Raw genomic sequence first — 27,106 nt, 5'->3', positions numbered from 1 at the left:
CAGGAAGAAGTTGAGTTTAGGCTTGCAGGCATTATTTTCCATCTAGAAATTTTCTTTTAAGATTAGAAATTGTGAGTGAAACTAGTGTTAGGGGTGTCCTTATTTAGCTTACTTTGAGTTGGATAGAGTTAAACTGTGATTTCATGGAGCTGAGTTTGTGTACCAACTTTACAAGGTGTTTGTGTCTCCTTGGATGAAACTTATGACTCTATATAAACTTACCTTTATATATATGTACCTATTTCACAGAATTTAGGGCAGAATTCCACTGTTTTAGATGTTGTAGAGGTTTGTAGTTGTGACTGTTTTTATTCTGGAAACATGCTGGTCTTCTCTGCTGATTTCACGACAAGGACCCAAGCACAGCATCATCAAAACTCCACTCCTCTTCCCCAGAAGTTTTTTCCTAAACACAATTGTGTTGAAATTTCTAATTCCAGTTCATGATTTGCTTTATTACCAGATGGTAACAACTTTTTCTGTAAAATGAGCGATTGCTGTAAAAATAGGAGGTAAAACTGGAGTGTACGGTGGAGGTTCCTGGAAAGAGGATGCGGCATGGTATGGATCCTAAGGCATATGGAGAGAAAATGAAGAGATATGAATTAGAAAATGTGTTCTGGGGACCATAATTTGTGTTGGTAGTATTGGTGCATATTGTTGGCAAGTTAGAACTAAGATTGTTGATTATTTGAGTTTGAAATGGTATTTGTTGTTGTTCAGTCACTAAGTCATGTCTGACTCTTTGCAATCCCGTGAACTGCAGCATACCAGGCTTCCCGTCTTTAACTATCTCCTGGAGTTTGCTCAGATTAACATCTGTTGAGTCAGTGATGCCATCCAACCATCTCATCCTCTGTTTCCCTCTTCTCCTCTTGCCCTCAGTCTTTCTCAGCATCAGGGTCATTTGTAGAGAGTCAGCTCTTGACATCAAGTGGCCAACGTATTGGAACTTCAGTTTCGGCATCAGTCCGTCCAATGAATATTCAGGACTGGTTTCCTTTAGGATGGGCTGGTTGGATCTCCTTGCAGTCCAAGGGCCTCTCAAGAGTCTTCTCTAACACAACAGTTCTAAAGCATCAATTCTTCAGTGCTCAGCCTTCTTTATGGTCCAAATCTCACATCTGTGCATGACTACTGGAAAAATCCATAGCTTTGACTATGGATGGACCTTTGTTGGCAAAGTAATGTCTATGGTTTTTAATACACTGTCTAGGTTTGTCGTAGCTTTTCTTCCAGGGAGCAAGTGTCTTTTAATTTCGTGTCTGTTGTCACTGTCCACAGTGATTTTGGAGCCCAAGAAAATAAAACCTGTCACTGTTCCCACTTTTTCTCCATCTATTTGCCATGAAGTGGTGGGACTGGATGCCATGATCTTTGTTCTTTGAATGTTGGAATAGTATAGAAATCACATTTTTATTCACAAAGACGTTGAATTCATTTGATTGTTTATTTTATGTGGTGTCTGGAAAAATATCTGAATAGTCCATGTGGTTTTAAGCCTTTAATTATGCCAGTTCTTTAAATAGATGGTACAATTAGATTAGAGGAAAAACTCCTTATACTCTGGAGTAATATTTCCATAAATTCTAGTAACCTATTCATTTAGTGCCTCAACATCTTTTGAATTTAAATAGCAAATCCATGAGAAAGTAATAGGTTGGAGAAAGTTTTAATAGTGTATTTGAGGGCCTTTTGAGGGAAAAGAATAATCATAGAGCAATATTGTGAATTAACAATATGTGGTGCTGAAGACTAAGAAGGCTTTCCTGCAGTGCCTGTAACTTTGGAAATAATTGTTTTTAAGCAGAAATGTTAGCTCTCTGAAAGCTGAAATTTTTGTTTCATTCACTGAAACATATTTCAAGAGTTTTAAGTATGTCGTGGTACATTGAATAAGTGCATATTCAATGAATGAATTGAGGAGTTAGCTGAATATTTTTAAAGGAAGGAAAACTTAAAGAAGGAATAGCCTAATCACTAGGAAGACAAAGGTTATAAAACCATAATTTCACATGCTTAAATGAATCTATAAGATTACAAAAATAAATATTGATGAATAGAGGAAGAACAGGTTTTATTTAACAACCAAGAAGTAACCTAAGAATCTCAGAATAGGTAGAAAATAGGTTGTTTTTGTTTTTTTGTTTTGTTTTTTTTTTTTAACTTGGCTTAGAGAACATTAAACTCTTATTTTTGAGGAACAGGGTCTAACCTAAACATACCTAGTTTAAAGACAGTATAAAAATTAATAGAAGAAAGCCTCTTTTAAGATAGAATCAGATCCCTCCCTCACCTTAACCCTCCATTGTGGTTTTAATTAGTGTTTTCCTGATGATTTATAACTTTGAATAGTTCTTATAAGCTTACTCACCCATTTGGATATCCTTTTTTGTTAAAAGCCTGCATAAGTTTTTCACTCATTTCTTTAAAAAGTTTGTTGTTTTTCTCCTTAATTTGTAGGATTTACTAGATCGGAATTCTTCTATGGAAACGTGCATGGCAAATATTTTCTCCTTTTGGGGGGATTTGCTTTTTGAATCTCTTACAAGTATCTTTTACTTAAAACAAAAATTCTTTTCAAATCTCAGTAAAATAAAATAAAATGGAGTCAGGGGACTTCTTTGGTGGTTCAGTGCTTGAGATGCCAAACTTCCACTGCAGGAGGCGCAGGTTCGATCCCTGGTCAGGGAACTAAGATCTGCCACATGCTGTGCAACTTGTCCATAAAATAAAAAAATTTTAATTAAATAAAAAAAATAAAACGGAGTCAGGCATCCCTGAAGTGGGAGCTCTCATGCACACACCACCTGTCACAGCTTTACATTTCTGAGCAGGAATGTCTCTGATACTACAGCAGGAGGAAGAAAGATTTTCTCCTGGCCCAACAACAGGCGCAGTCAGTGGAAGACTCTGCAACACGGCCAATGAGAAGCCATCCCCGTCCTGAAAGCTCCATTTTCCTTCAGTGGTCTTTTGTTAGATCAGCCACTCCTAACTCCTTCTTTTCCTGTTTAAAGTAACCTTCCTCTCCTTCATTTACCAGGCTAGCCTGATTTTTGCTACAGCTTCAGCTCAGTTCAGTTCAGTCACTCAGTCATGTCCGACTCTTTGCAACCCCATGAATTGCGGCACGCCAGGCCTCCCTGTCTATCACCAACTCCCCAGCTTCACTCAAACTTAGTCCATCAAGTCAGTGATGCCATCCAGCCATCTCATCCTCTGTCGTCCCCTTCTCCTCCTGCCCCCAATCCCTCCCAGCATCAGAGTCTTTTCCAATGAGTCAACTCTTCGCATGAGGTGGCCAAAGTACTGGAGTTTCAGCTTTAGCATCATTCCTTCCAAAGAAATCCCAGGGCTGATCTCCTTCAGAATGGACTGGTTGGATCTCCTTGCAGTCCAAGGGACTCTCAAGAGTCTTCTCCAACACCACAGTTCAAAAGCATCAATTCTTCGGCGCTCAGCCTTCTTCACAGTCCAACTCTCACATCCATACATGACCACTGGAAAAACCATAGCCTTGACTAGACGGACCTTTATGGGCAAAGTAATGTCTCTGCTTTTGAATATGCCATCTAGGTTGGTCATAACTTTCCTTCCAAGGAGTAAGCGTCTTTTAATTTCATGGCTGCAGTCACCATCCGCAGTGATTTTGGAGCCCAGAAAAATAAAGTCTGATACTGTTTCCACTGTTTTCCCATCTATTTGCCATGAAGTGATGGGACCAGATGCCATGACTTAGTTTTTTGAATGTTGAGCTTTAAGCCAACTTTTTCACTCTCCTCTTTCACTTTCATCAAGAAGCTTTTGAGTTCCTCTCCACTTTCTGCCATAAGGGTGGTGTCATCTGCGTATCTGAGGTTATTGATATTTCTCCTGGCAATCTTGATTCCAGCTTGTGCTTCTTCAGCCCAGTGTTTCTCATGATGTACTCTGCATAGAAGTTAAATAAGCAGGGTGACAATATACAGCCTTGACGTAATCCTTTTCCTATTTGGAAGCAATCTGCTGTTTCATGTCCAGTTCTAACCGTTGCTTCCTTACCTGTATATAGGTTTCTCAAGAGGCAGGTCAGGTGGTCTGGTATTCCCATCTCTTTCAGAATTTTCCACAGTTTATTGTGATCCACACAGTCAAAGGCTTTGGCATAGTCAATAAAGCAGAAATAGATGTTTTCCTGGAACTCTTCTGCTTTTTCCATGATCCAGTGGATGTTGGCAATTTGATCTCTGGTTCCTCTGCCTTTTCTAAAACCAGCTTGAACATCTGGAAGTTCACGGTTCACATATTGCTGAAGCCTGGCTTGGAGAATTATCCCAAATTGCAATTCCTCTGCTATTCCAGAATAAACTCATTTTGCTGGTAAAATAACTAGCTGTTACATTTTAAAGATTGACACCCATGTTATCAGAGGCATCTGAATTCAGAAATAAGACATACCATTAGATTCTTTGGGGACAGTGTCCTTATCTTTAGCTTTTAATTCTAATAATAAAGAGATTATTTTAACAGAAACCCACTTCTAAGTATCATTTATAATGATAATCTAAAAGCTTATTTCAGATTTTTATGTTGTATCTTAAGAGTTAGGTTAATCTGTATGTAAACTAATCATTAATTCCTATCATATTGAAATGCCTTTTTTAAGTGATGAGGTGAATATGGTACTGAGTAGGTGTTTGATGTGTAGATATTAATTACTCCCCTTTTAGAGGTTTAAATATTCTCATAACACTAAAATGTGGACCATCTTATTGATTTATAAATTAGGGGTACATGTATTTTCAAAAACATTACCCAGCTGGAATTCCCCTGAATCTTCCCCTTCAGTCTTGACTACTTTGACAGAATATGGTCCAACCTTGTTTTGGGTTTGAGGAATTATTTTTGGCTGTCACTGAAGATCTTCTTTATTGTATGATAGCTTCATTAGCTCTAGGTTGCTAGATTTCTGTGAGTGGATCAAGTGACTCTTTCCTCTGGCTTTTCGGAAAGCAGAATTACTTGTTATTCAGGGCTTATGATACTCTGCATTCTCTAAGCGTATTTAATACAGTAGCCTCAATGTTCAGTCTGCCAAGAAGTTATCCTGTGTTTTGCCATTTAAATAACTTTAGCTGATTTTTCTTTTTCTATTCTTGGTTCTCATTGCAAATTTTCAGTCCAAATCCTCAGTCGAAGCATGGTAGCAGAGCGCATAACAGCTTCCCAGGTGGCTCCGCCTAGCAATGCAAAAGATGCAGGAGACGCGGGTCAGGAAGATTCCTTGGAGAAGGAAATGGGAATCCTCTCCATTATTGTTGCCTGGAGAATCCCATAGATAGAGGAGCCTGGAGGGCTACACTCCATGGGGTTGCAAAGAGTCAGACACAGCTGAGCACAGACACACCAGTGCACAAATTATCTTCAGTAAGTTCTTTCACTTCATCGTATCTGATCTTTGACTTCATTATGACCTTTGGTCAGTAAGCCCTTTATTTCGTTTGCTATATCAGCAATTTTTAGCCTTCTCATATTTTCCTGTCCATCAGAGACCCCGGGTCCTCATGTCAGTAACATAACCCCGTGTCTTTAACATCCACCCTTGCTCTACCCATTGACAGCTGTGCTTCTTAACATGCCAGTCAGCCATTCCTATTTTATCTTTGCAGCATTCACCTCCTTCCAGTCAGCTGTTGTCAAGCATCTATCCCTTCAGCTCCGGTGAATGAGGTCTTGGCTCAGACATTTTTCTGTCCTGCTCAGTGTCTCAGCAGTATCTATCCCTGCTGATCACTGCCTTCTCCCCGCACTGTTATTGTGCTCTTGGCTTTGTCAGTCTCTGCTGACTCCCATTCTTCCTCTGGCTCATTTTTTCTGCAGCCTTCTCAATACTGATGTTTATATATGGGTCCTTCTGGGTTGTTCATTTTCTCACAGGACCCTTACTAGGAAACCTCATCAGTGCCTTGGTTTCCCAAAGGCCTGGCTTAATGAATCCTGAGTTATTAAATCCAGGCCAGGCCTCCAAGTACTTACTGGTCATCAGACTTGCTATGACTCCCAGAATCTTGATAATTAGCTTTATCCCTTCAGGGTAAGAGCATGCAGTATATTGCTAATACTGTGCAGAGTATTAGCTTTTAGCTTTCATGGACATTTCCTCTAAGATGTATATGAAATTTCCTTATCAGTAAATGACGGATTTGGGCATCTTGGATTAAACACAGAGCACATAAGCATGGGATATGCATCTTTTATTTTTCTCTGTTGGTTTATTGTATCATTTATTTGGTGGATAAAAATCTATTTGAGGCAAAAGATAAGATTGTTTTCAGCTTTTCTTAATGGCTCTTGGACTCTTGATTTCATGCAAAGAAATTAATTGAATTTGAACGAGTTCAATGCAGAAACATAGCTGTTTATGCAAAAGTCCTCCCACTATCATCAAAGGTTTTTGTTGTTTTGTTTTTCTTGGCTTTTCTGCAGGTTAATGACAACTCCTATGTAAGAATAAGATGAGTCTTATTCTTATAAACTTAAGTCTCTAGGAAATATTCACGTAGTCATTTCTCACACCTTTTAAAGAAATGAAGATATGCAGTCAAACAAATTCTCTCTTAAAATTTGACTTTGCAAAACATTTTTCAATATTTTAACTTAAATAGAAATTTTTTACAAAATACGTTTTTGTGTAGTTGTGGCACCGGTGTTGGAATTACCGTAATGCGCTGTTAGGAGATCCTCCATTTGTACTAAGATTTTATAACTGGGAAGGAGAAAATTGTATCATCTAGAAGTAAAGCATGAAAAACAGCCCTAATGTGGTACTATGTTAATTAACCAACTACCTGAATGATTTAAAAATGGTAGGATAGTCTTATCAAGTGCTCAGAATTCCAAGAAAACCCACATGAGAAGCGGGCAGCAGAGGATGAGCTGGTTAGATAGCATCACTGACTTCATGGACATAAATTTGAGCAAACTCCAGGAGAAGGAAATGGCAACCCACTCCACTATTCTTGGCTGGAAAATTCCGTGGACAGGGGAGCCTGGCAGGCAGCAGTCCATGGAGTCACAAGGGTCAGACATGACTGCGTGACTAAGCCACTACCACCATTGGGAGATAGTGAAGGACGAGGAAGACTGGCGTGCTGCAGTCCATGGGATCCCAAAGAATCAGACATGTCTTAGCAACTGAAAAACAACAACAAATAGTGAATTGTTCATTTGCATATGAGGACTGTTATTAAGATATCTTTTGTACTGACTTGGTGTACAGTTGACTTTTCAGAACATCAGCCCTGTATTGCCAAAGAGATGACCTTCTGTATATAGATTTTAAATTAGGTATTTTCTAGACTGAACATGCAGGCAAGGCTTTGTATAAATAGCCAACTCCTTTGTTAGGGAAATTTAAAAGCTAAGGCTTTGAAATATCCAGACAGTTTGAACATCAATCAAAAATGAAACATCTAGAAATCATGTAATAGCGTGAATGGGAAGGGTGTCAAGCCAAGAGGGGGAACCGACCTTACGCTTCTTTTGACTAGGAGAAAGGCAGACATGCCTACCTGCCTTGTGGAAAGGTGACCTTGAGTAAACACTACATTAAACTGTTAAGTGGGTCACCTGGAGCTTTATATAATGCAAATCCAGTGACCCATTAGCCTGATTGCATTATTAGAAAGTCTGCTTTGTGCCAGAAAATAGCAAATCACTTATACTTTTCTAGATGATTCCCATAACCAGCTATTCTTACCAAAAATCAAGTCTTTTGTCAGCATTTTCCCAAAACCACAACATTTCCAGGTTAAAACAACTGAGACCTTCAGTATAATTTTACTTTGATTTACTTTTTAATCATCTTTACAATTTTGAATGAAAGACAGAAGCTGTAGTGTTTGGAATGAGAGATACCCTGAAATTACTGCTCTATTTGAAAGCCTTAATCATATATAATTTCCTCGTTTATAAATGTTAAATCTCAAATGAGAGATCTGCCTTCTTCAAACATGTTTTGTGTGCCTTTTCTGTGCAACAAGGCCTTCCTTTGAAAAGCTTGTTCAGACTTAGTTTTGATTCAAAGCCTGAGCTTTTGCATGCCTAGAATTCTTGCTCTTCAAAATATTTGCTCCCTGGAGAGGTCAGCTGAAGATGGAGTTGTCATGTGACTATGGACCATTGACCCGGAAGATGTTTAGGTAACGGAATGAGCTTTGGCGGAGTTCCACTGCTTTCTTTCTAGTTGAGGGGAGCCAGGAAAGGAGGGCAGAGCTGGCTGTGTTCAGATGGGAAGAACTTGCTTAAAAATGTTTGAAACCTGAATGTACCTTCATTTGATGCCTTTGCCTTACTGCTTAGGAACATTTTAAACTGCAGCATTCCTAAGTGGGCCGTAGCGTGTAGTGATACATATTTAAGTGATCTTGCATCTAAACAAATGCATTCACCCTCTGCCTGGTGAGTAGAATCTGAATGATGCCTGTACTCTGTTAGAAAGGGACAGACGTTTTCATTACAAAATTCAGTCAAGCAGAAAAGTAGCAAAGTGAGCAGAAATTTTCATTTACATCCATGATTGAAGTTGCAGTGATAAAAGAAAATCGCTAGGTTCACGAATAGCCTTGTTCTCATTCTGTTATATAACATGGAAGATTTGGTCAATACGGAAATAGTTTTTTGATACTTACATTATTGAGGAAGGTGCTGATGGATAGCTTTAAATTGTACATACCTTTTAACTGACCTTAGTTCCCCCCAACCCAGGGTTTTCATAGTATCTTTAAACAGACTCCAGTACCCCCTTATTATCAAGTCCATTATTGATTTGTTAAAATATGGACTTTATGTTCCATTACCATAGAGACCCACAGTAATTTCTTTGCCTTTACTTGTGAACACCACCAGGGGTGGGGCCTCCCAAGTGACGCAGTGGTAAAGAACCCACCTGCCAACGCAGGAGACACGAGTTTGATCCCTGGGTCAGGAAGATCCCCTGGAGGAGGGCATGGCAACCCACTCCGTTGTTCTTGCCTGGAGAATCCCATGGACAGAGGAGCCTGGCGGCTACAGTCCATGGGGTCACAAAGAGTCAGACACGACTGAGCAACTAAAAAACAACAACAAGTCAGCAGATGAAATGGAACTCAGATAACTAGGGCCAAACCTAGACACCACCATCATAAGAGACGGGATTAGAGAGTGAGATCAGGATTTTCCAATTTCCCTGCTAAATAGTTCATGATATACCTTTTGGTATATATATATATAAGCTTTAATGCAGTAATTTGCTGCCCCAAGCGCTCTTCCTTAGAAGCCCAGAATTTCACTTCTTTCGGTTCTCTCAGGAGCAGTGAGCCCTGGCAAACTGATTTACAGTAATGAAGCTAAGCCTTGTTTACAAATCTAAGTGGCAGTTGCTAAGTCCACAGTTGAATGGTAACTGAGGGAGAGATTCTTATATGGCCAGATCCATCCCCAATGAAAAGAACAGGTGATTTTTGAAGGATGATTCAGAACTGGGTAATTTCTAAAACATATTTTTATTGAAGAACTTGATGAATCATGTATACTTTTTTTTTTTTTTTTATTCTGTGAGATAATTGTGTCCCTCTCCCCTAGGTCGTGACTGGAGTACAATGACAGAACTCCAGTCCTTTCTGCTATCCTTGAACAAAGCCCCGGGAATTTAGAGCAGTGTTCTCATGCCAGTGAAAGGTTGTGCTCATTCCAAATACCGCATCCTAGATACTTCCTGGCTAGCTCTTTTGTTAAATGCTGTGATATCTTTTTTCTGCGTCATTCTCTCCTTATCTACTTCCTCTTGCCCCAAATAGTTTTGCATCTTTTTAGGATATAATTTTTGTTTCTGGAAAGTTTTGAAGTAGAACATCCCTGAAATACAGGGCGACATGTATTCCTCTGATTCTTAGGAGACACCCCCACTGTCTCCTAAAACTAGACATTTCAGGTCTAGGCTACACACCAGAGAATCCAGAAGGTACTTAATATGCTCCCAAGGGGCACAGTGTGGCAGTTGGGTGTCAAGGGGTCTCCCAAATAGAAGAGGTTTGGGCTGGAACAGCCAAGTCTGGGCATGGAGAACACATGGAGTGGTAGCTGGTTGTAAGCACCGGTGATGAATAAAGTGTCAAGGGTGCTGGGACAGACCGGCAGGAAGATGGAATGAAGCCAGTGAAACTCCTCTGCTAACCTTAGTGAGTGATGAAGACTCCAGGACATGGGGTCATGATGAGCAGATGCACAGATGGAAAGGAGAGGGGAGAGCTAGAATTATGGTTTTTATACTCAAGAAATGGTTTACTGGAATTCGGAACATTTTTACATGTGACATGAGCTGAGATCCATCTTCAGGAATATGGATAGTTGGAGTGGAGTAGAGAGGTACAGCCCTTGGGGCTAGAGACATGAATCAGTGGTAAATATTTTGGGATGAAATAAAAGCAGAGTATAATGGGAAACCAACCAACTTGTCAGCAGGCATCACCCTTTGGAGCTCCCTCAATATGCTGACTGTTGTGTGATGCACAGTCTTAGAAATCCCCTGAGCCTTCATCAGAAAGTAGTATCGGACTTCCCTGGTGGTCTGGTGGTTACGAATCCGACTCCCAGTGCAGGGGACACAAGTTCAACCCCTGGTCCAGGAAGATTCCACATGCTGTTGGGCAGCTAAGCCTGTACGCCCCAACTATAGAAGGCATCACCCTCTAGAGCTCACGAGCTGCAGCTCCTGAAGCCTGAATGCCCTAGGGTCTGTGCTCTGAAACAGGAGAAGCCATCACAGTGAGAAGCCCGCGCACCTCACCTAGAGAGTAGTCCCTGCTCACTGCAACTAGAGAAACCCTGCACACAGCAGCGAAGACCCAGGGCAGCCACAAATAAATAAAAAATGTTTTAAAGGAAGAAAGAAAGAAAGGAGTAGAACTGGAGCCAAGGTGGTGTCAGTGGTGGGAAAGAACCCGGATGAAGGTGAAGTGGTGAAGAGTAATGGCTACCCTGAGAGGTGCCTTCTCTCCCGAACCGGGCTCTCCCAGCTCAACAAAGTGGATGAAGCCACCCAGGGTGATAGGTGAGTGATAGGGTGTAGAGTCATCTCCAGACTACAAAGCTAAGAGATCCTGGGAAAAACCAAAAGAAGGAGTGACTGTCAATGATGAACAAGAAGTGTATGATGAGAACTTCAAAAAGTGTGCAAAGATGAAAAAAACTGTGAAAGGCAGGAAGCTGGAAGGCCTGAGCACCTTTTCAAATGTTAAGAGAGTCTCTTAGTTGAGGAAGAACGCTGCCTTGAGCGTTGTGCTTCCCGAGGATTCAGAAGATTTGGGAGAGTTGGGAGAGGAAGCTGATGAAACAGGTGAGGTAGAGCATCCCCTTGAAGACGGGGGAAGTGTCCCCTTGAAGAAGTTGGCCCCCAGGGTCCTCTGACATCTTCCAAAGAAAGGTTTATCAAAGAAAGGATAAGAAAGGCCTTATCCAGCCTTATCAGGATCGTCAGGGTACCACCTGAGAGCTACAGTGAAGCCATGGTGAATGTGAGCACATCTCTAGGGTTTTACAAGGTGAAAGGACAGGGTGACTGTGAGATCCCTTACAGCAGGCTGTGAAGGGAATGTGTCATGGCCAAGCAGGAAAGATTGGAGTCTTAAGAGAGCCTCTCACAAGTCATAGGAATGTGATCGTGAGAGATCAAAAACCATGGTACCTCACAAAGTAACAGAGATTCAAGGAAGATGCTCTAATACCCAGCAGAACTAGAGGAAACAAATTGCTGAGTTCCAGCTATAAAGAAAAGCTAGATATTGTATCGTTACAATAGCTTAGAATGTGTGATCTCTCTCTCTCTCTTTCTTGATTTGAACTACTAAAGTTATTATACCAACAAACAAGTTATGAAAATGTGATATTCTAAAGCCTTTGGAATCATGGGGCTTCCCTGATGGCTCAGACAGTAAAGAATCTGCCTGCCATGCCAGAGACCCAGATTCGATCCCTGAGTCAGGAACATCCCCTGGAGAAGCGAATGGCTACTCACTCGAGCATTCTTGCCTGGAGAATTCCATGGACAGAGGAGCCTGGCGGGCGACAGTCCATGGGGTTGCAAAAAGTAGGACACAACTGAGCAACTAACAGTTTTCACTTTCACCTTTGAAATTGTAAGTTGTAAAACAGCAAATGAATTGTATGTGGAAAAAAAAATAGTTGAATGCTGGTCTCTTCCCTTATATTGCTTCCACATAAGATAGATTTTGGCCCAATAAGGCTTATTGTTCTTTGTACAGTATTGTACAGTTCCAGGAGCTGATGGTCGGTTGGTATTGGATTCTAATCTAGTACAGTTGCTGAAAGCAATGTTCTCCGTGTGGGTGTCCAGCAAAGGAATGGAACTGGTAACTGAAAGGTCACCATGGAGAGTGGTGGAAGCTGTTGAATGCTGGGGCATGACTGTTAAATCTGAGAAAGTCCAAGCAGAAAGTTGAGGACAGTCTTCCTTTGTAATCAGTTATTCAGAGAGGAGTCGATGAGAGGGACAGAATGACTAGCTTCTGACAGAGAGTGGGAGGACAAGTGTTGCCTGAGAAGACATAACTCAAGCAAGAAAGTGATATGGCAGAGAACAGACAGCTGATCTGAGGGCTGAGAAAGAGTCTCATGCATTTGTTGCTACTGACCTTGAAAAAAGAATTATTGGAGATCGTTGAAACGAGGCCAGATGGTGATGAGCCAGGAAGAAGGGCAAGTCAGAGGCTTCATAATGACAGTCCATAACTTTGTTGAGAAGTTTATCTGTGAAAATGCCTCTTCCTGTTTTGATTATAGCCTGCCTTACACATAGGTTTCTGAGTAAGGTGTGTGGACAAAACACTCTGTATGTATTTACTTCTCTGTATAATTTAAGGTTTTGGTGATCACTGGTGGTTCTCTTGCGTCCTCAAGCATCAGCCCGATTGGTATTTTGTTGTCAATTATGTGGGTTTTTAAAAGCCCCGTGATATAACCCCAATCAATTGCATCTTTAAAACCCATCAGTTAATGGAATTTTTTAGAAAGTCAGAAAGAAAGAGAAGTGTTAGGAGGAAGCTGCCAGTGAGGACACTTGCATTTTCAAAAGATGAAATAGAGAATTTAACAGGATATCTCTTCAGTATGCGCCTTTCATATCATCTCTCAAAAATATAGAAGACTGAACGAAGCTAATGATAAGTAGATATGAAGGAAACCTTATTTAAATTTCTGTATTTGAATTAATTGCATGATCATGAGTACAAATTATAATATGAGAAGTGCAAAAAGAGAAATAAGAGAAGAAGCAATGTTTGCTGGTAAATAGAGTTAACCATAGTAACAAATTTAATATCCCTTTCAATGATTAAGTATATGATATTGTGATGGCACATAGAATTGTGCATATAGTCTTCCCAGTATATTCAGTCTTATGTTTGTTTATGCTTAGACCTGTTTCTTTGGAGTTAGTTTCCCCTATAACCTCAACTTGTCCCCATTCCACTCATCATTCCTTGAAAGGTAGCCTTGATTTCAAAAACTTGACACTAAGCTAGTCTGCCCAATAGTGACCACTAGCCACCTGTGGCTATTGAGTGCTTGAGATATTCTAGTTCAAAGTGGTGTGTGCTGTAAGCGGAATATACCCATCAAATATCAAAGAGTTAGTCTTGGCAGCAGGAGTGGTGGTGTATATAGACTGTCTTAGTATTAACTTTTTACACTGATTACATTGTTGAAATGATAGAAACTGCACTATACTGGGTTAAAAAATTGATAGAACAGAAGTCTGAGCTGAGAGAATGCACAGGAACTACCTCCGACACGGGAACTGGGGGAGAGGGGACTGAAGACTTGCTTAATGGGTATAGAGTTTCAGTTTTGCAACAAGAAAACAGTTATGGAAACTAGTTTCACAATAATGTGAATGTACTTAATGCAGCTGAACTGTACACTTAAAAAATGGTTACGATGGTAAATTGAATGTTATGTGTATTTTGCCTCCATTAAAAAGAAAAGGCTATTCCAAAAAGGGTTCTATAATGCGATAACCTGTTACTTAAAAAAAAAAAACAAACAAACCTTAATAAGATTAGTTATAATGGATTCTGTTAAGTAGACCTATGCTACCTGAAGGAACAGCTGAATCCAGTCACTTGGGAACTTGGTATAAAAACAGAATCAGCCCCACCTGAACTTGTCCAATCAGAAACTGCATTTTAACAAGATCCCCAGGTGATTCAAGGGCATGTTAAAGCTTGAGAAACCCTGCTCCAAATCATCTCTCAAAAAGTGTGGTCCATGAACCGTGTGAATCTGAATCCCTCTGGGGAAGTGTGTTTTCACACGCATCCCAAGCACATGGATCCAGTCCAGGTCTCGGGGCCAGAAGGGGATGGATCTGCAGTCTAATCAAGCATCCCAGCTGACTCTGAAGCGGCTTAGAGTTTGAGAACCCCTCTGACCTGGAAAGATTATTTTCATAACTGTATCTTTGATGTTGGGGTAATTATAAATATGAGTAATAAGAAAATCCATTATTAATAAAATCAAGAATATGAGTAATAACTCCATAAAAAAGAGGCAACAGAACAAAACACATAACTAATCTTGGGTGGTTTGGTGAGAAAGGCATGATTCAGAATCTATGGAATATTGTAAAACCTGGAGAATCCCATGGACGGAGGAGCTTGGTGGGCTATAGTCCACGGGTCGCAAAGAGTCGGACATGACTGAGCAACTTCACTTTGACTTTGCTGAAATACTGAGCATTACATAGAGTCAAGGTCCAAAGTTGAAGCTGATTCTCTTTTTAACTAGGCGGAAACCCCATGAGTCTTCAGATTTCTAATTTGTAAATGTGAATTGAATTTCATCAGTGACTTTTACATTTCCAAGACAAGGTTAAACTTGGAAAGCAAAGAATTTCCTTTATAGGAACTTCTCTGGGGGTCCCAGTGTTTAAGACTTCACCTTCCAGTACAGGAGCTGCAAGTTCAATCCCTGGTCAGGGAGCTAAGCTCTCATATGCCTCTCGGTCAAAAAGCCCAAAACATAAAATAAAGCTATATTATAACAAGTTCAGTAAAGACTTGAAAAATGGTCTACATCAAAATCTTTAAAAAAATTTTTTTAAAGGATTTCCTTTATAATTGATAAATGTGTGATTATTCAAAAACTCTGAAAGTTTTTACAAGAATTTAAATGCCACCCATGCACAAATTATTGAAACAGAAAATTTGCTAGGAAAATCTAAAACTAAGCTTTGTCTAGTTATTTTAGATGTCATAGAAGAGAAGCCTGTGTTAGTAAAGATCTTTTATTTTCATAAAAAGTCATATATTCCATAAAATTTCTTTGCCTTCATTGCACTAAATCGCTAATTAAGATGTTACAGTCAAGATTTTTCATATAATTTGTGTTCAATTAAAAGTAATGTCTAAAGAATTAAAATATTAAGATACAATTTTATTAAAATATATACAATTTGAGTTTATTTTTTATCCTCTTTTTAATTTTTTTTAATCGAAGGACAATTGCTTTACAGAATTTTGTTTCCTGTCAAACCTCAGCATGAATCAACCATCAGATCAGATCAGTCACTCAGTCGTGTCCAACTTTTTGCGACCCCATGAATTGCAGCATACCAGGCCTCCTTGTCCATCACCAACTCCTGGAGTTCACTGAGAAGGAAAATGGTAGTTGCCAGGGGTTGGGGAGAGGAAAAAGCAGGAGTGTCGTTCAATGAATATAAAGATTCAGTTTTGCAAGGTGAAAAATTTTTAGAGATTTTTCCTACTGTAAGACATATATACCTAGCACTACTGTGTTGTTTAGTCACTAAGTCATAACTGACTCTTTGCAACCCCATGACTGTAGCCCGCCCAAGCTCCCCTGTCCGTGAGATTCACCAGGCAAGAATACTGAAGTGGGTTGCCATTTCCTTCTCCAAGTAAACATCTTTTTAACACAAGTTCTTTTCAGTTGACAGTAATTTCACAGTTGTTGAAAGTCAGAATCTTGACATGGAAGTGAATAGTTATGTCTTATCAAAATCTGATGTGGAAGCTTCAAATTTTTTTTAAGTAGGCATTAATCTAAGTTTTAGATTTAATAAATTTTAATTTATGTTAATCATATTTAATAAATTTTATATTGATTTGTATTATTTTATTAGATTTAATAAATTTTAATATTATTTAATTTTAATAAAAATTGAGAGGATATTCCAGGGGATTGCCATATACCCCCTCGCCCAGTCTCCCCTAATTGGGTTGGCCAAAAAGTTCATTCAGTTTTTTGTGAAAGCATACAAAAACCTGAACAAACTTTTTGGCATATCCAGTATTAATATCTAATGGTACATTTCTTACAGTTAATAAACCAATTCTAATCCATTATTATTAATACAGTCTGTCCTTTATTCATGCTTCATTTATGTCCTTCAGTTTAGTTCAGTCACTCAGTCATGTCCTACTCTTTGCAACCCCATGAATCGCAGCACGCTAGGCTTCCCTGTCCATCACCAAGTCCCGGAGTTCACTCAAACTCATGTCCATCGAGTCGGTGATGCCATCCAGCCATCTCATCCTCTGTTGTCCCCTTCTCCTCCTGCCCTCAATCTTTCCCAGCATCAGGGTCTTTTCCAATGAGTCAACTCTTCTCATGAGGTGGCCAAAGTATTGGAGTTTCAGCTTTAGCATCAGTCCTTCCAAAGAAATCCCAGGGCTGATCTCCTTCAGAATGGACTGGTTAGATCTCCTTGCAGTCCAAGGGACTCTCAAGAGTCTTCTCCAACACCACAGTTCAAAAGCATCAATTCTTTGGTGCTCAGCTTTCTTTATAATCCAACTCTCACATCCATACACGACTACTGAAAAAACCATAGCTTTGATGGAACTTTGTTGGCAAAGTAAAGTCTCTGCTTTTTAATATGCCGTCTCAGTTGGTCATAACTTTTTTTCCAAGGAGCAAGCAATTTTTAATTTATGTCCTTAGTTTTTACCTAAAATCCTTTCTCTGTTCTAAGATCCCATGCAGCACACCACGTGAAATTTACTTGCCATATCTAATCAGCACTCCATAACAGTCTCTCATACTTTCCTCACGGTTGGCCTTGGCAATTTTGAGGAGTAGTGGTCAGGCTTTTTTTTAGGATGCTCCTGGTGGAATTTTCTTATGTTTCACCTGGAGTTACGGGTTTCTGGAAGACAGACCACAGAAATAGATTGCCTTTTTCATCATATCATATCAAGAGCCCCTGTGATCAACAATATCTGTCACTATTACTGTTGACTTTGATCATATGGCTGGGATAGTGGTTGTCAGGTTTCTCCACTATAAACCTACTCTTTTCCCCTCATCGTGTACTGAACTCTTCAGAACAAAGTCGCTAGGCATAGCCCACAAATAAGGAATGGAAAATTTTGCTTCATCTCCTGAGGGTATAGATGATTTTTAATTTTACACAGGTTTGCCTTTTACCACCCATTTTATTTATTCAGTTTTAGTGACTCATAGACATTTTATATTTTGTGTTATAATCTAATACTACTTTATTAATTATATATATACACACACATACAGACACATAATTGCTCAAGTTGTTCCAATTTTGGCCTTTGGGAGTTCATTCATTTGACTCCTGTGCCTATTTTGAAAACCCTCTTTTATTGTTTTCTCCACAAGATGCTCCAGACTCATATGTTTAGGCCCCAATCCTAGAATGCTCTATTTCTCCAGGGGACTCTAGTTCCCTTTATTGCAGAATAATATTAAAAATAGAGACCTGGGCACTGGGTGTGCTCATGGCTACTAGAACATCTGCTTTTAGGTGCTTCTCAAGAGTGAGGCATTATATTTGTGTAGTGTCCAACTTGTATGAATATTTCTGTAGCTAACTATCTGTATCGATATTAAGCTAAATATGCATTCATCCTTATGGCTCCAACTCTGATCTGTCACTTCATGGATCTTTCTGGCTCCTCCCCTGGCTTATCTGCACATTTCACTGACAGGGGCAAGCCTGGTCCTACCATCCACCTTCTATTTACACAGTTCTTCAGTTGTACACTTGCTGAGCAGTACCAGAATTAATTCATGCCTTTGTGAGGTTTTGAAAAACCTGCACAAGAGCTAACAAATGCTTATTTTGTTCCTGTCTTTTTCACCTATGTCCTCTGCACTCTTTCCATCATCTTGCATGCTCAGTTACTCAGGCGTGTCTGACTCTTTGCAATCCCATGGACTGTATGGGATTTTCCAGGCAAGAATACTGGGGTGGGTTGCCATTTCCTCCTCTAAGGGATCTTCCTGACCCAGGGATCACACCTGCCTCTCCTGTGTCTCTTATATTGGCAGGCTGATTGTTTACCATTGTGCCACCTGGGAAGCTTTCATAATTATAAGACGATTGTTATTCAGAACCTGGGTCAAACACTGTTTCTCTGTTACACTCAACCTGCCATTTGTGTATGTAAGCAAGACCTGGCTCCATTCATTTGAAAAGTCAGAGAGAGGGTTTAGGAGAAACTTGTAGCTTTCACTTCTTTTGCCTTTTGCTTATCTTTCTTATCTGAGGCTTTGCCAATTTTCAGGAATCCCATTGCTAGAATTCTTCCTCACCCTTTCCTTTAACACTTTAGAGACAAGGAAGGGAGGTTACACCTTGGGCAGAAGTCCAAAGACCTGAAATGTTTCTAGCCAACACCAGTTTAATCTTTGTGAATTCATAGAAAAACAGTTTATTCATTTGAGATGTCTGTCTTGAAGAACATACATGTGGTTCTGGAAACTTTTATTCAGTCTGTTCAGTCCCACTCCTACTCAAAAATTTAGGAAACTCAGTTTTGAGAAATTCTGCTCTTTGCTCTAACACCCTTCCCCACCTTTTCTCCACGTGCTGTGATTCACAGTCCCTTTGGTTTTACTTATAGTACTTTTACTCTCTGTTGTCTCCCTGGAATCATCTGTCTTTTGTAAAGGAATATAAAGAAACTGAAAAATACATTCCTGTCTTCAAATTTCATATTATGGGAGACTCTGTATTTGCCTGATTGATATTCAGTCCTACTTCTTCCTTTCAAAAAGAATACCAGATTTTCCTCATTCGTGGAGACAATGTGCTCGACCAAAATTATTGTTTGCAAATTCCCTCACAGTTCAATGTGGCCAGATGACACAGCTCTGGTGGATGGGATGTGGATACTGGGTGGATGTTCCTCCCAGTGAAACATCAAAGCTTTAACAGGGAAAAAAAAACAAACAGAAAACCTTTATCCCTTGACCTGTTCCTGCCTGAAACTTGAATATGATCTCTTAATATCCTGTGGCTATTTTGTGATCACAAAGCATGCTGAGAAAAGCCAACACACAAAGGATGGCAGTGCAGAACAGAAAGATGTTGTTGAGTCACGCAGTTGTGTCCAACTCTTTTACAAACCAGTGGACTGTAGGCCGCCAGGCTTCTCTGTCCATGAAATTTTCCAGCCAGGAATACTGGCGTGGGTTGCCATGTCCTTCTCCAAGGGATCTTCCTAACTCAGGGATGGAACCTATGTCTCCTGCATTGCAGGTGGATTCTTTATCACTGCCCTAGTGCAGAAATACAGGAAAAACCTAGTCTCGGAGAGCATCATGGAACATCTGCTGCAGCTTCACCCGTAATGTGAGACTTACGGGATAGAGAATTCTATCATGACTTTATGCTACTGTTTGTCAAGCATTCTCTTTTGTGTTTACCATGCGTTCCATTCTGTGCAGTGGAATGCATTTTTAACTGTTTATATGACTTGCTAGCTAATTTAAGTCTGGTTTTATTCTTCCATTGACCACATTGTAGATCACAACGTTATTTTATAGTCTAAAAGTGAATCCACTTTTATAAAAGCCAAAGAGAATTGGCCAAGTAACCCAGTTTGACCAGACTTTAAAAAACAGTGAGTTGAGTAACCACACTTGGATTGGAGTCCAGAGGTCCAGATTTTCAGGCCAGTTGCACTGCCAACTGGCTCTGTGGGCAAGCCACTTGACCTGGGTTCTTTTCCTCTCATCTGCAAAATGAGGTAATTTGAATAAGACAGTCCTCTCAAAGACCACCTAAGAGTCAGTGGATCAATGCCTGCAGAGTCCCAAATGAATTCTGTGCTGCTGTTTACCTTGCCAAGACTTTTTAGCAAAGAAGCCAAGCAGAGATCTTGTTCCTTAGCTGTGAAAATTCCTTTTCAACTGGAGTGTGTGTAATATAAATTGTAAATGTTTAAAACAAGAAACCAGGTTGTGTGATTACCAGTAAATATGCACAGTTGTGTATTGAATTTAACTAATGAGATTGTTTTTGTTGTTTAGTCACTAATTCCTGTCTGACTCTTTTTGCAACTCTATGAACTGTAGCCCACCAGGCTCCTCTGTCCATGGGATTTCCCAGGCAGTAATACTGGAATGGGCTGCCATTTCCTTCTCCAGGGAATCTTCCCGACCCAAGGATCTAACCCATGTCTCCTGCGTTAGCAGGTGAATTCTTCACAACTGAGCAACCAGGGAAACTGCTAGGACTGAATGATGCCAGATTCCTAAAATTCAACATTAGCAGAAAGATGATTTCTCATTAGAATACTTAATTTATTGTGGTCTCTTTCACTTGGATTCTGTTCATTTTTTTTTAACCTGAGGATCAAACCAAATAAACAGAAATTTTGTTTTAAAATTAAAAGTACTATGTATTAAACAGATGGGCTTCTGTGGTGAGTCAGTGGTAAAGAATCTGCCTGCCAGTGCAGGAGACCCAATTCAATCCCTGGTTCAGGAAATGATCCCTGGAGAACAAAATGTCTATCCACTCCAGTATTCTTGCCTGGAAAATGCCATGGACAGAGGAGCCTTGCAAGCTACAGTCCCTCAGTTCAGTTCAGTCGCTCAGTAGTGTCCGACTCTTTGCAACCCCATGAACTGCAGCACGCCAGGCCTCCCTGTCCATCACCAACTCCTGGAGTTCACCCAGACTCATGTCCATCAAGTCGATGATGCGATCCAGCTATCTCATCCTCTGTTGTCCCCTTCTCCTCCTGCCCTCAATCTTTCCCAGCATCAGGGTCTTTTCAAATTAGTCAGCTCTCCACATCAGGTGGCCAAAGTATTGAAGTTTCAGCTTCAACATCAGACCTTCCAATGAACACCCAGGACTGATCTCCTTTAGAATGGACTGGTTGGATCTCCTTGCAGTCTAAGGGACTCACAAGAGTCTTCTCCAACACCACAGTTCAAAAGCATCAATTCTTCTGTGCTCAGCTTTCTTTATAGTCCAACTCTCACATCCATACATGACCAGTGGAAAAACCATAGCCTTAACTAGACGGACCTTTGTTGACAAAGTAATGTCTCTGCTTTTTAATATTCTGTCTAACTTTCCTTGCAAGGAGTAAGCATCTTTTAATTTCATGGCTGCAATCACCATCTGCAGTGATTTTGGAGCCCAGAAAAATAAAAGTCAGCCACTGTTTCCCCATCTATTTCCCATGAAGTGATGGGACCAGATGCCATGATCTTCGTTTTCTGAATGTTGAGCTTTAAGACAACTTTTTCACTCTCTTCCTTCACTTTCATCAAGAGGCTCTTTAGTTCTTCTTCACTTTCTGTCCTAGGGTCACAAAAAGTCAGATATGGCTTAGCGACTGAATAGCAACAAATCGATGGGTAGCTGTTGTATAACACAGGGAACTCAGCTTAGTGCTCTGTGATGACCTAGAGGTGTGGGACGGGGTAGGGGGCAGCAGGGAGCAGTAGGAGGAAGACTCATGAGGGAGGGGATACATGTATATATGTATACATAGAGCTAATGCACATGGTTATGCAGTAGAAAGTAACACAACATTATAAAGTGATTATTCTTCAATTTAAAAAACATTTATAAATAAAATGCAAAAGATAAATAAAAATAAAAGTGAGCATGGTTCTATGTGGAAACTCCCCAAATATACTATCAGTTTTTTTTTTTTTTTTAAATTAAAAAGCTATTTCTTAGAGCAATTTTACATTCTCAGCAAAACTGAGTGGCCACTACAGTTTCCACATATCCCCTGTTGCATCATAGTTGGGTTTTTTTTTTTATATCATAGATTTTTAAGAATAATGTTTTTAGAATTAAAAAGAGAGCAAAGGTAAACCGTATTAAACTAAACCAGATTCTGAGAAAGGATTTGTTATGTTTTTACCACTTCTCTTTCATTCCTTATTAAATAAATTTTAACAGATTTTTGTGGTTGAATTGCTTTAACCTTTCCAATGTGTAACATTCTAGTATGTGCCATCAGTTTTGAAAGTAATATAAACAAGACTGTAAAATCCAGTCTTTGATGAATTTTATTTTAATGTTAGAGTACAATGAGTTTACTGTTTTGCCATTAGTCCCGAGGGCCTATTAAATAACCCGTATTAATCCTTTAAAAAAGCAATCTCATTTGAGGGACATATATTTCTTGACTATGTGCAATATTAGAAACCTAAGGGCATCTTCACACAGTGAAATGAAGTGCCATTTTCCAAATAAAAAATACAAATCAAATATCCTTTTATTAAATTAATGTCATACGTGTCCTTTTGATGAACACTTGATTTTACCAAGGTAAATATCTTCCAGTGATTTGACTTTGCATTAAAATCTACTCCTTAGCAGATTGGCCTCAGGTCAAGTAAAAAAGGACACTTTGTCGTTCTGCAGCTGTTATCCGGTTTATGCCACAAAAACTGTTTCAGGACAAAGTTGACAGTATCCGATATCTTCTTCTGATTGTCTCATGAACTGATTTAACAGCTTTGGCCCAGGCATTGAATCTTCCCAGATAATTTGTAAAAAAATAAAAAAACATTGCTTAGTATTTCTGATGTTTGTAAATATGGCGATGTGTGTGTGTTTGTATGTGTGTGTGTGTGTGTGTGTGTGTGTTAGTTGCTCAGTTCAGTTCAGTTCAGTCACTCAGTCATGTCCGACTCTTTGCTACCCCATGAACTGCAGCACTCCAGGCCTCCCTGTCTGTCACCAACTCTCGGAGTCCACCCAAACCCAGGTCTCTTGAGTCAGTCAGTCAGTCATGTCCAATTCTTTGCAACCCCATGGACTATAACCTGCAAGCCTCCTCTGTCCATGGGATTTCCTAGGCAAGAGTACTGGAGTTGGATAGCCATTCCCTTCTCCAGGGGATCTCCCCAACCCGGGGGCTGAACCTGGTCTCTTGCATTGCAGGCAAATTCTTTATCACCTGAGCCGGGAAGCCCAGATGTGTATGGTAGTATGGCTTGACAGTTCGGAGCTGGTAAATCAGGCAGGCATCTTCAGGCCACTGTCAATTCTGGCCTCCTGTGGCCTTGAAAATAGGATGCCTCTGGTATAAAGTATTCTTGCTATGTGTGATTGCCTGCCCTGAGAAACCATGAAGAGTCCACTTGGAGAAAGATGTGTTGATTTCTGATGAGGTTATTTTTGTTTTCCATTCTCCCAATTCATCTTTTTTTTGGGGGGGGTCTGTTTTATTTATTGTTTTGTTTTATAGTATTCTATGTAAAAGCAAAAGAAAATATGACATAATTTGCATTATTATGTCATTTCTTTCCTTATAATTTATATCTTGATGTTTGTCTCTGGGGCTTGGTTATAGCCTTCTCAAGGCAGGTGGCATTATGTGTGTTTCTGGGAAAGTGTTAGTCACTCCCTGTGTCCCACTCTAGAGACCCATCACACAGCTGTTGTGGAGCTGAACTGCAGTGATGCACGTGGAAAGCCAGCCATCCCATGGACTCAAAAGTTTCCTTCCTCACCAAGTACCACCCCATGAAGCCCCTGGGGGCACCGTGTCTCATAATTCTTGCATTCTCTGTGACCCACAATGCAATGCTGTGGACACCATCAACTGTTTCAGAGATTTGAGGAATGATAAGGCTCTTTATCCCCTGTGATTTGCCTAGATTTTTACCCAAGTATTATTTATTAAAATAAATACTTAAATTTCATGAGGCATCGTGTTTGTTTGAACTAGAGACAGACTAAAATTTAAATGCATTTTTAGAAAGATAGTTTTAAGGAATCCTTTTGTTTAAAGGGTTTGAAAAGTTGCTTTTTCTCCCCCTTCTTAGAACCTTTATCTCGTTATGTATCATTTCAGAAAATTTCATGTAACGTACTATGAAAGTAAAAAAATGGTTCTTGTCTTTGCTGATGTGTGGACAACTTGTATTCCTTGCCTGTTTGTAGTTGTTGGTTTAATCTGTTCTTGCATATCTTGCTTGAAGGATCATGGTACCTTACGCAATGGTCTCCTTGATTACTCATCATCTTATGACAGGAGTCCATCTTTCACTTGATTAAAGAGTTTATCTGGGAATCAAACGAGCACGTCATTACTGTTTAAAATGTCCTGTGGCCTGTGTTACATCCAAAATGATTTAAAACCTTAGACTCTAAAACTAGAGTCCGCCATATTTCTCCAGTCTTTCATTTATTTCTGGACATTTTTCCCCACCTACCTTATGTTCCAGCTATAGTGGACTTCTGCCTCTTCTACAGATATGCTTTGTCCTGTTTTCTTTCTTTGCACAGAAGGTTTCCTTTTGCCATGTGTCCATTCACCTATCCATCCATACATCCAGTGTGGTCATGTTTGCTAGAACTAGGCCATGGATTGGGAGTAGAATGTTAAACAAGATAGATACTGTCTTAACATTGCATTCATTCCTACATGGCCCATTCCTGTTCATCCATTTAGACACATTTCTACTGTTATCTCTACTTTGAGATCATTCCCCAGCATCCCCAAGAAGATGTGTTCACTATGTTGATCTATCACTTTATCTCTATTATAGCATTTAATTTCTTCATTCATCAAGACATTTATTGCCTACTGTGTGCAGAATCTATACTGAAATTGGGGATACTGTAGTGAACAAAACAAAAATTAAGCCCACAGCTTATACATTATGTTGTAATTATCCAACTTAAAGTACTTATGAGAATGTGAATTCTTATAGGACTTCAGGTAATATCTTTATATCTGAACCAGCAGTACTAAAATAATTTGCATGATATACAATTAAAAGAAAAAAACTACAGCAAAAGTCTAAGGAACAGTTTTCATGATTTCATTGAATTAAACTCTGTGAAAACCATCTGTATATGGGCTTCCCAGGTCACACTAGTGGTAAAGAACCCACTTGCCAATGCAGAAGATGTAAGAGATTTGGGTTCATTCCCAGGTGGGGAAGATCCCTTGGAGGAGGGCATGGCAGCCCACTCCAGTATTCTTGCCTAGAGAATCCCATGGACAGAGGAGCCTGGTGGGCTACAGTACACGGGGTCACAAATGTATTATGTATGCTGTTTGTTGTTTTAGTCGCTAAGTCGTCTCCAACTCTTTGCGACCCCATGAACTGTAGCCCACCGGGCTCTTCTGTCCATGGAATTTCCCAGGCAAGAACACTGCAGTGGGTTGCCATTTCCTTCTCTGCTGCTGCTGCCACTAAGTCACTTCAGTTGTGTCCGACCCTGTGCAACCCCATAGACAGCAGCCCACCAGCCTCTCCCGTCCCTGGGATTCTCCAGGCAAGAACACTGGAGTGGGTTGCCATTTCCTTCTCCAATGGATGAAAGTGAAAAGTGAAAGTGAAGTCGCTCAGTTGTGTCCGACTCTTAGCAACCCCATGGACTGCAGCCTACCAGGCTCCTCCATCCATGGGATTTTCCAGGCAAGAGTACTGGAGTGGGGTGCCATTGCCTTCTCCAGTATTATGTATATAAACATACAATACACATATGTGTATATATAGATTTTATTTAGAAAGTCGAAAAATGCTAACTTTTCTGTTAGTTTCAGATTAATATGTCCAAGAAAGAGGGGTGGACAATTATTTATTTGGATTCTTCTCAAATAATCACCTTGGCGAAGTCAATCTGTAATTTTTTCACCCTAGTTGCAATTAAGTGGCAGTTTTTTGTATGATTACTTCACAGAGATTCATGTTCAATAAATTAAAATTTCACTTTAAACACATAGAAAGTATTTAACCATCAAGGTAATGTGACAAGGAACTTGGCTGTTTACGGAAGCAGGACTCAAAATTCTAAAGATACTTCTTCCTGCTTTGACTACTTCATCATTCTAAATGCAGTGTAACTTCTCTGAAGTTCTTTTAGCCTGTGTTTCCTTGATACCGTCACCAGGATAAGATCCCTGGGATGCAGACAGAATGATGTGAAGCTGTTTTCTTTGTTTGCAGTTGGCGAGTTTGTGAGCGATGCCCTCCTTGTTCCCGACAAGTGCAAATTCTTACACCAGGAGAGAATGGATGTCTGTGAAACCCACCTTCACTGGCACACCGTGGCCAAAGAGGTACCAGCCCTTTCATTGCCCTCCTTGCCAAGTGACAGTTTCCTAGGGATGATGCGCAGGGACACTGTAGAGGGTGTTTGGAGGCAACAGCTGTCTGTTGATAAATGTGTTTTTTTTTTTAATTATTACTGTTAAAAATAAAAATCTTCATGAATATTTTAAGAGGATATCTTGAGACAACAGCTGTGTTGATCAATAAGTTATTATTTTAAAAAGCTATCCATGAGTATTTTATGTTTAGTTAGATTTGTTATGCTATGTCATGTTTTATAAATTAGAAACTATAAGTTTATACTCTCTATAAACCTTAAAACATACCTTTTTAAAAATTTTTGTAATTTGTGTGTTGTTTTCGTTTGGCACGTGCCAAGTTTTTATGCTTTAACTTTTTTCTCTGTTATCCATTGGGGAATACAATGGTAGAGGAGGAAGTAGCTTGTCCAGTACGGGCATGAAAGTTACAGTTAGATCTGAGTTTTGCTATCAATTTTGTGTTCAGTGCGTCACACTGACGCCATCATTTCTCCATAGGGAGGAAGTCTATGGCACCAGTTCTGACTTTTGCTAACCCCCTGCTTTTAGCAAAGCCAATAAGACATAAAGCAATTAGCATAAAATGTCATTTTTTATATTATTGCCTTTAAAACTGCTTTGTCTCTTTAATATATTATGCATTTTTTTCTGATAAATTTGTATGCTTTTTTTTCCTTTGTAATGAAATCAGTCTCCCA

General features: G+C 39.7%; 1 protein-coding gene across 8 annotated transcripts in view; it reads left to right on the top strand.

Moving 5' to 3' along the window:
* The window catches only part of APP (amyloid beta precursor protein), a 311,691-nt gene that overhangs the window by 102,395 nt on the left and 182,190 nt on the right, over positions 1-27,106 (top strand). For all 8 annotated transcript variants that reach the window (XM_086412582.1, XM_086412572.1, XM_086412568.1 and 5 more), the window contains exon 4: positions 26,263-26,375. In XM_086412582.1, coding sequence (XP_086268708.1) covers positions 26,263-26,375 — 113 coding nt within the window. The remainder of the gene's footprint in view (positions 1-26,262; positions 26,376-27,106) is intronic.

This window comes from Bos grunniens, chromosome 1, assembly GCF_055505025.1.
Source record: "Bos grunniens cultivar Pamir isolate PY7600 chromosome 1, Bosgru_T2T1.0, whole genome shotgun sequence".
NCBI lineage: Eukaryota > Metazoa > Chordata > Mammalia > Artiodactyla > Bovidae > Bos > Bos grunniens.
This window is presented reverse-complemented; position numbering and strand designations above follow the sequence as displayed.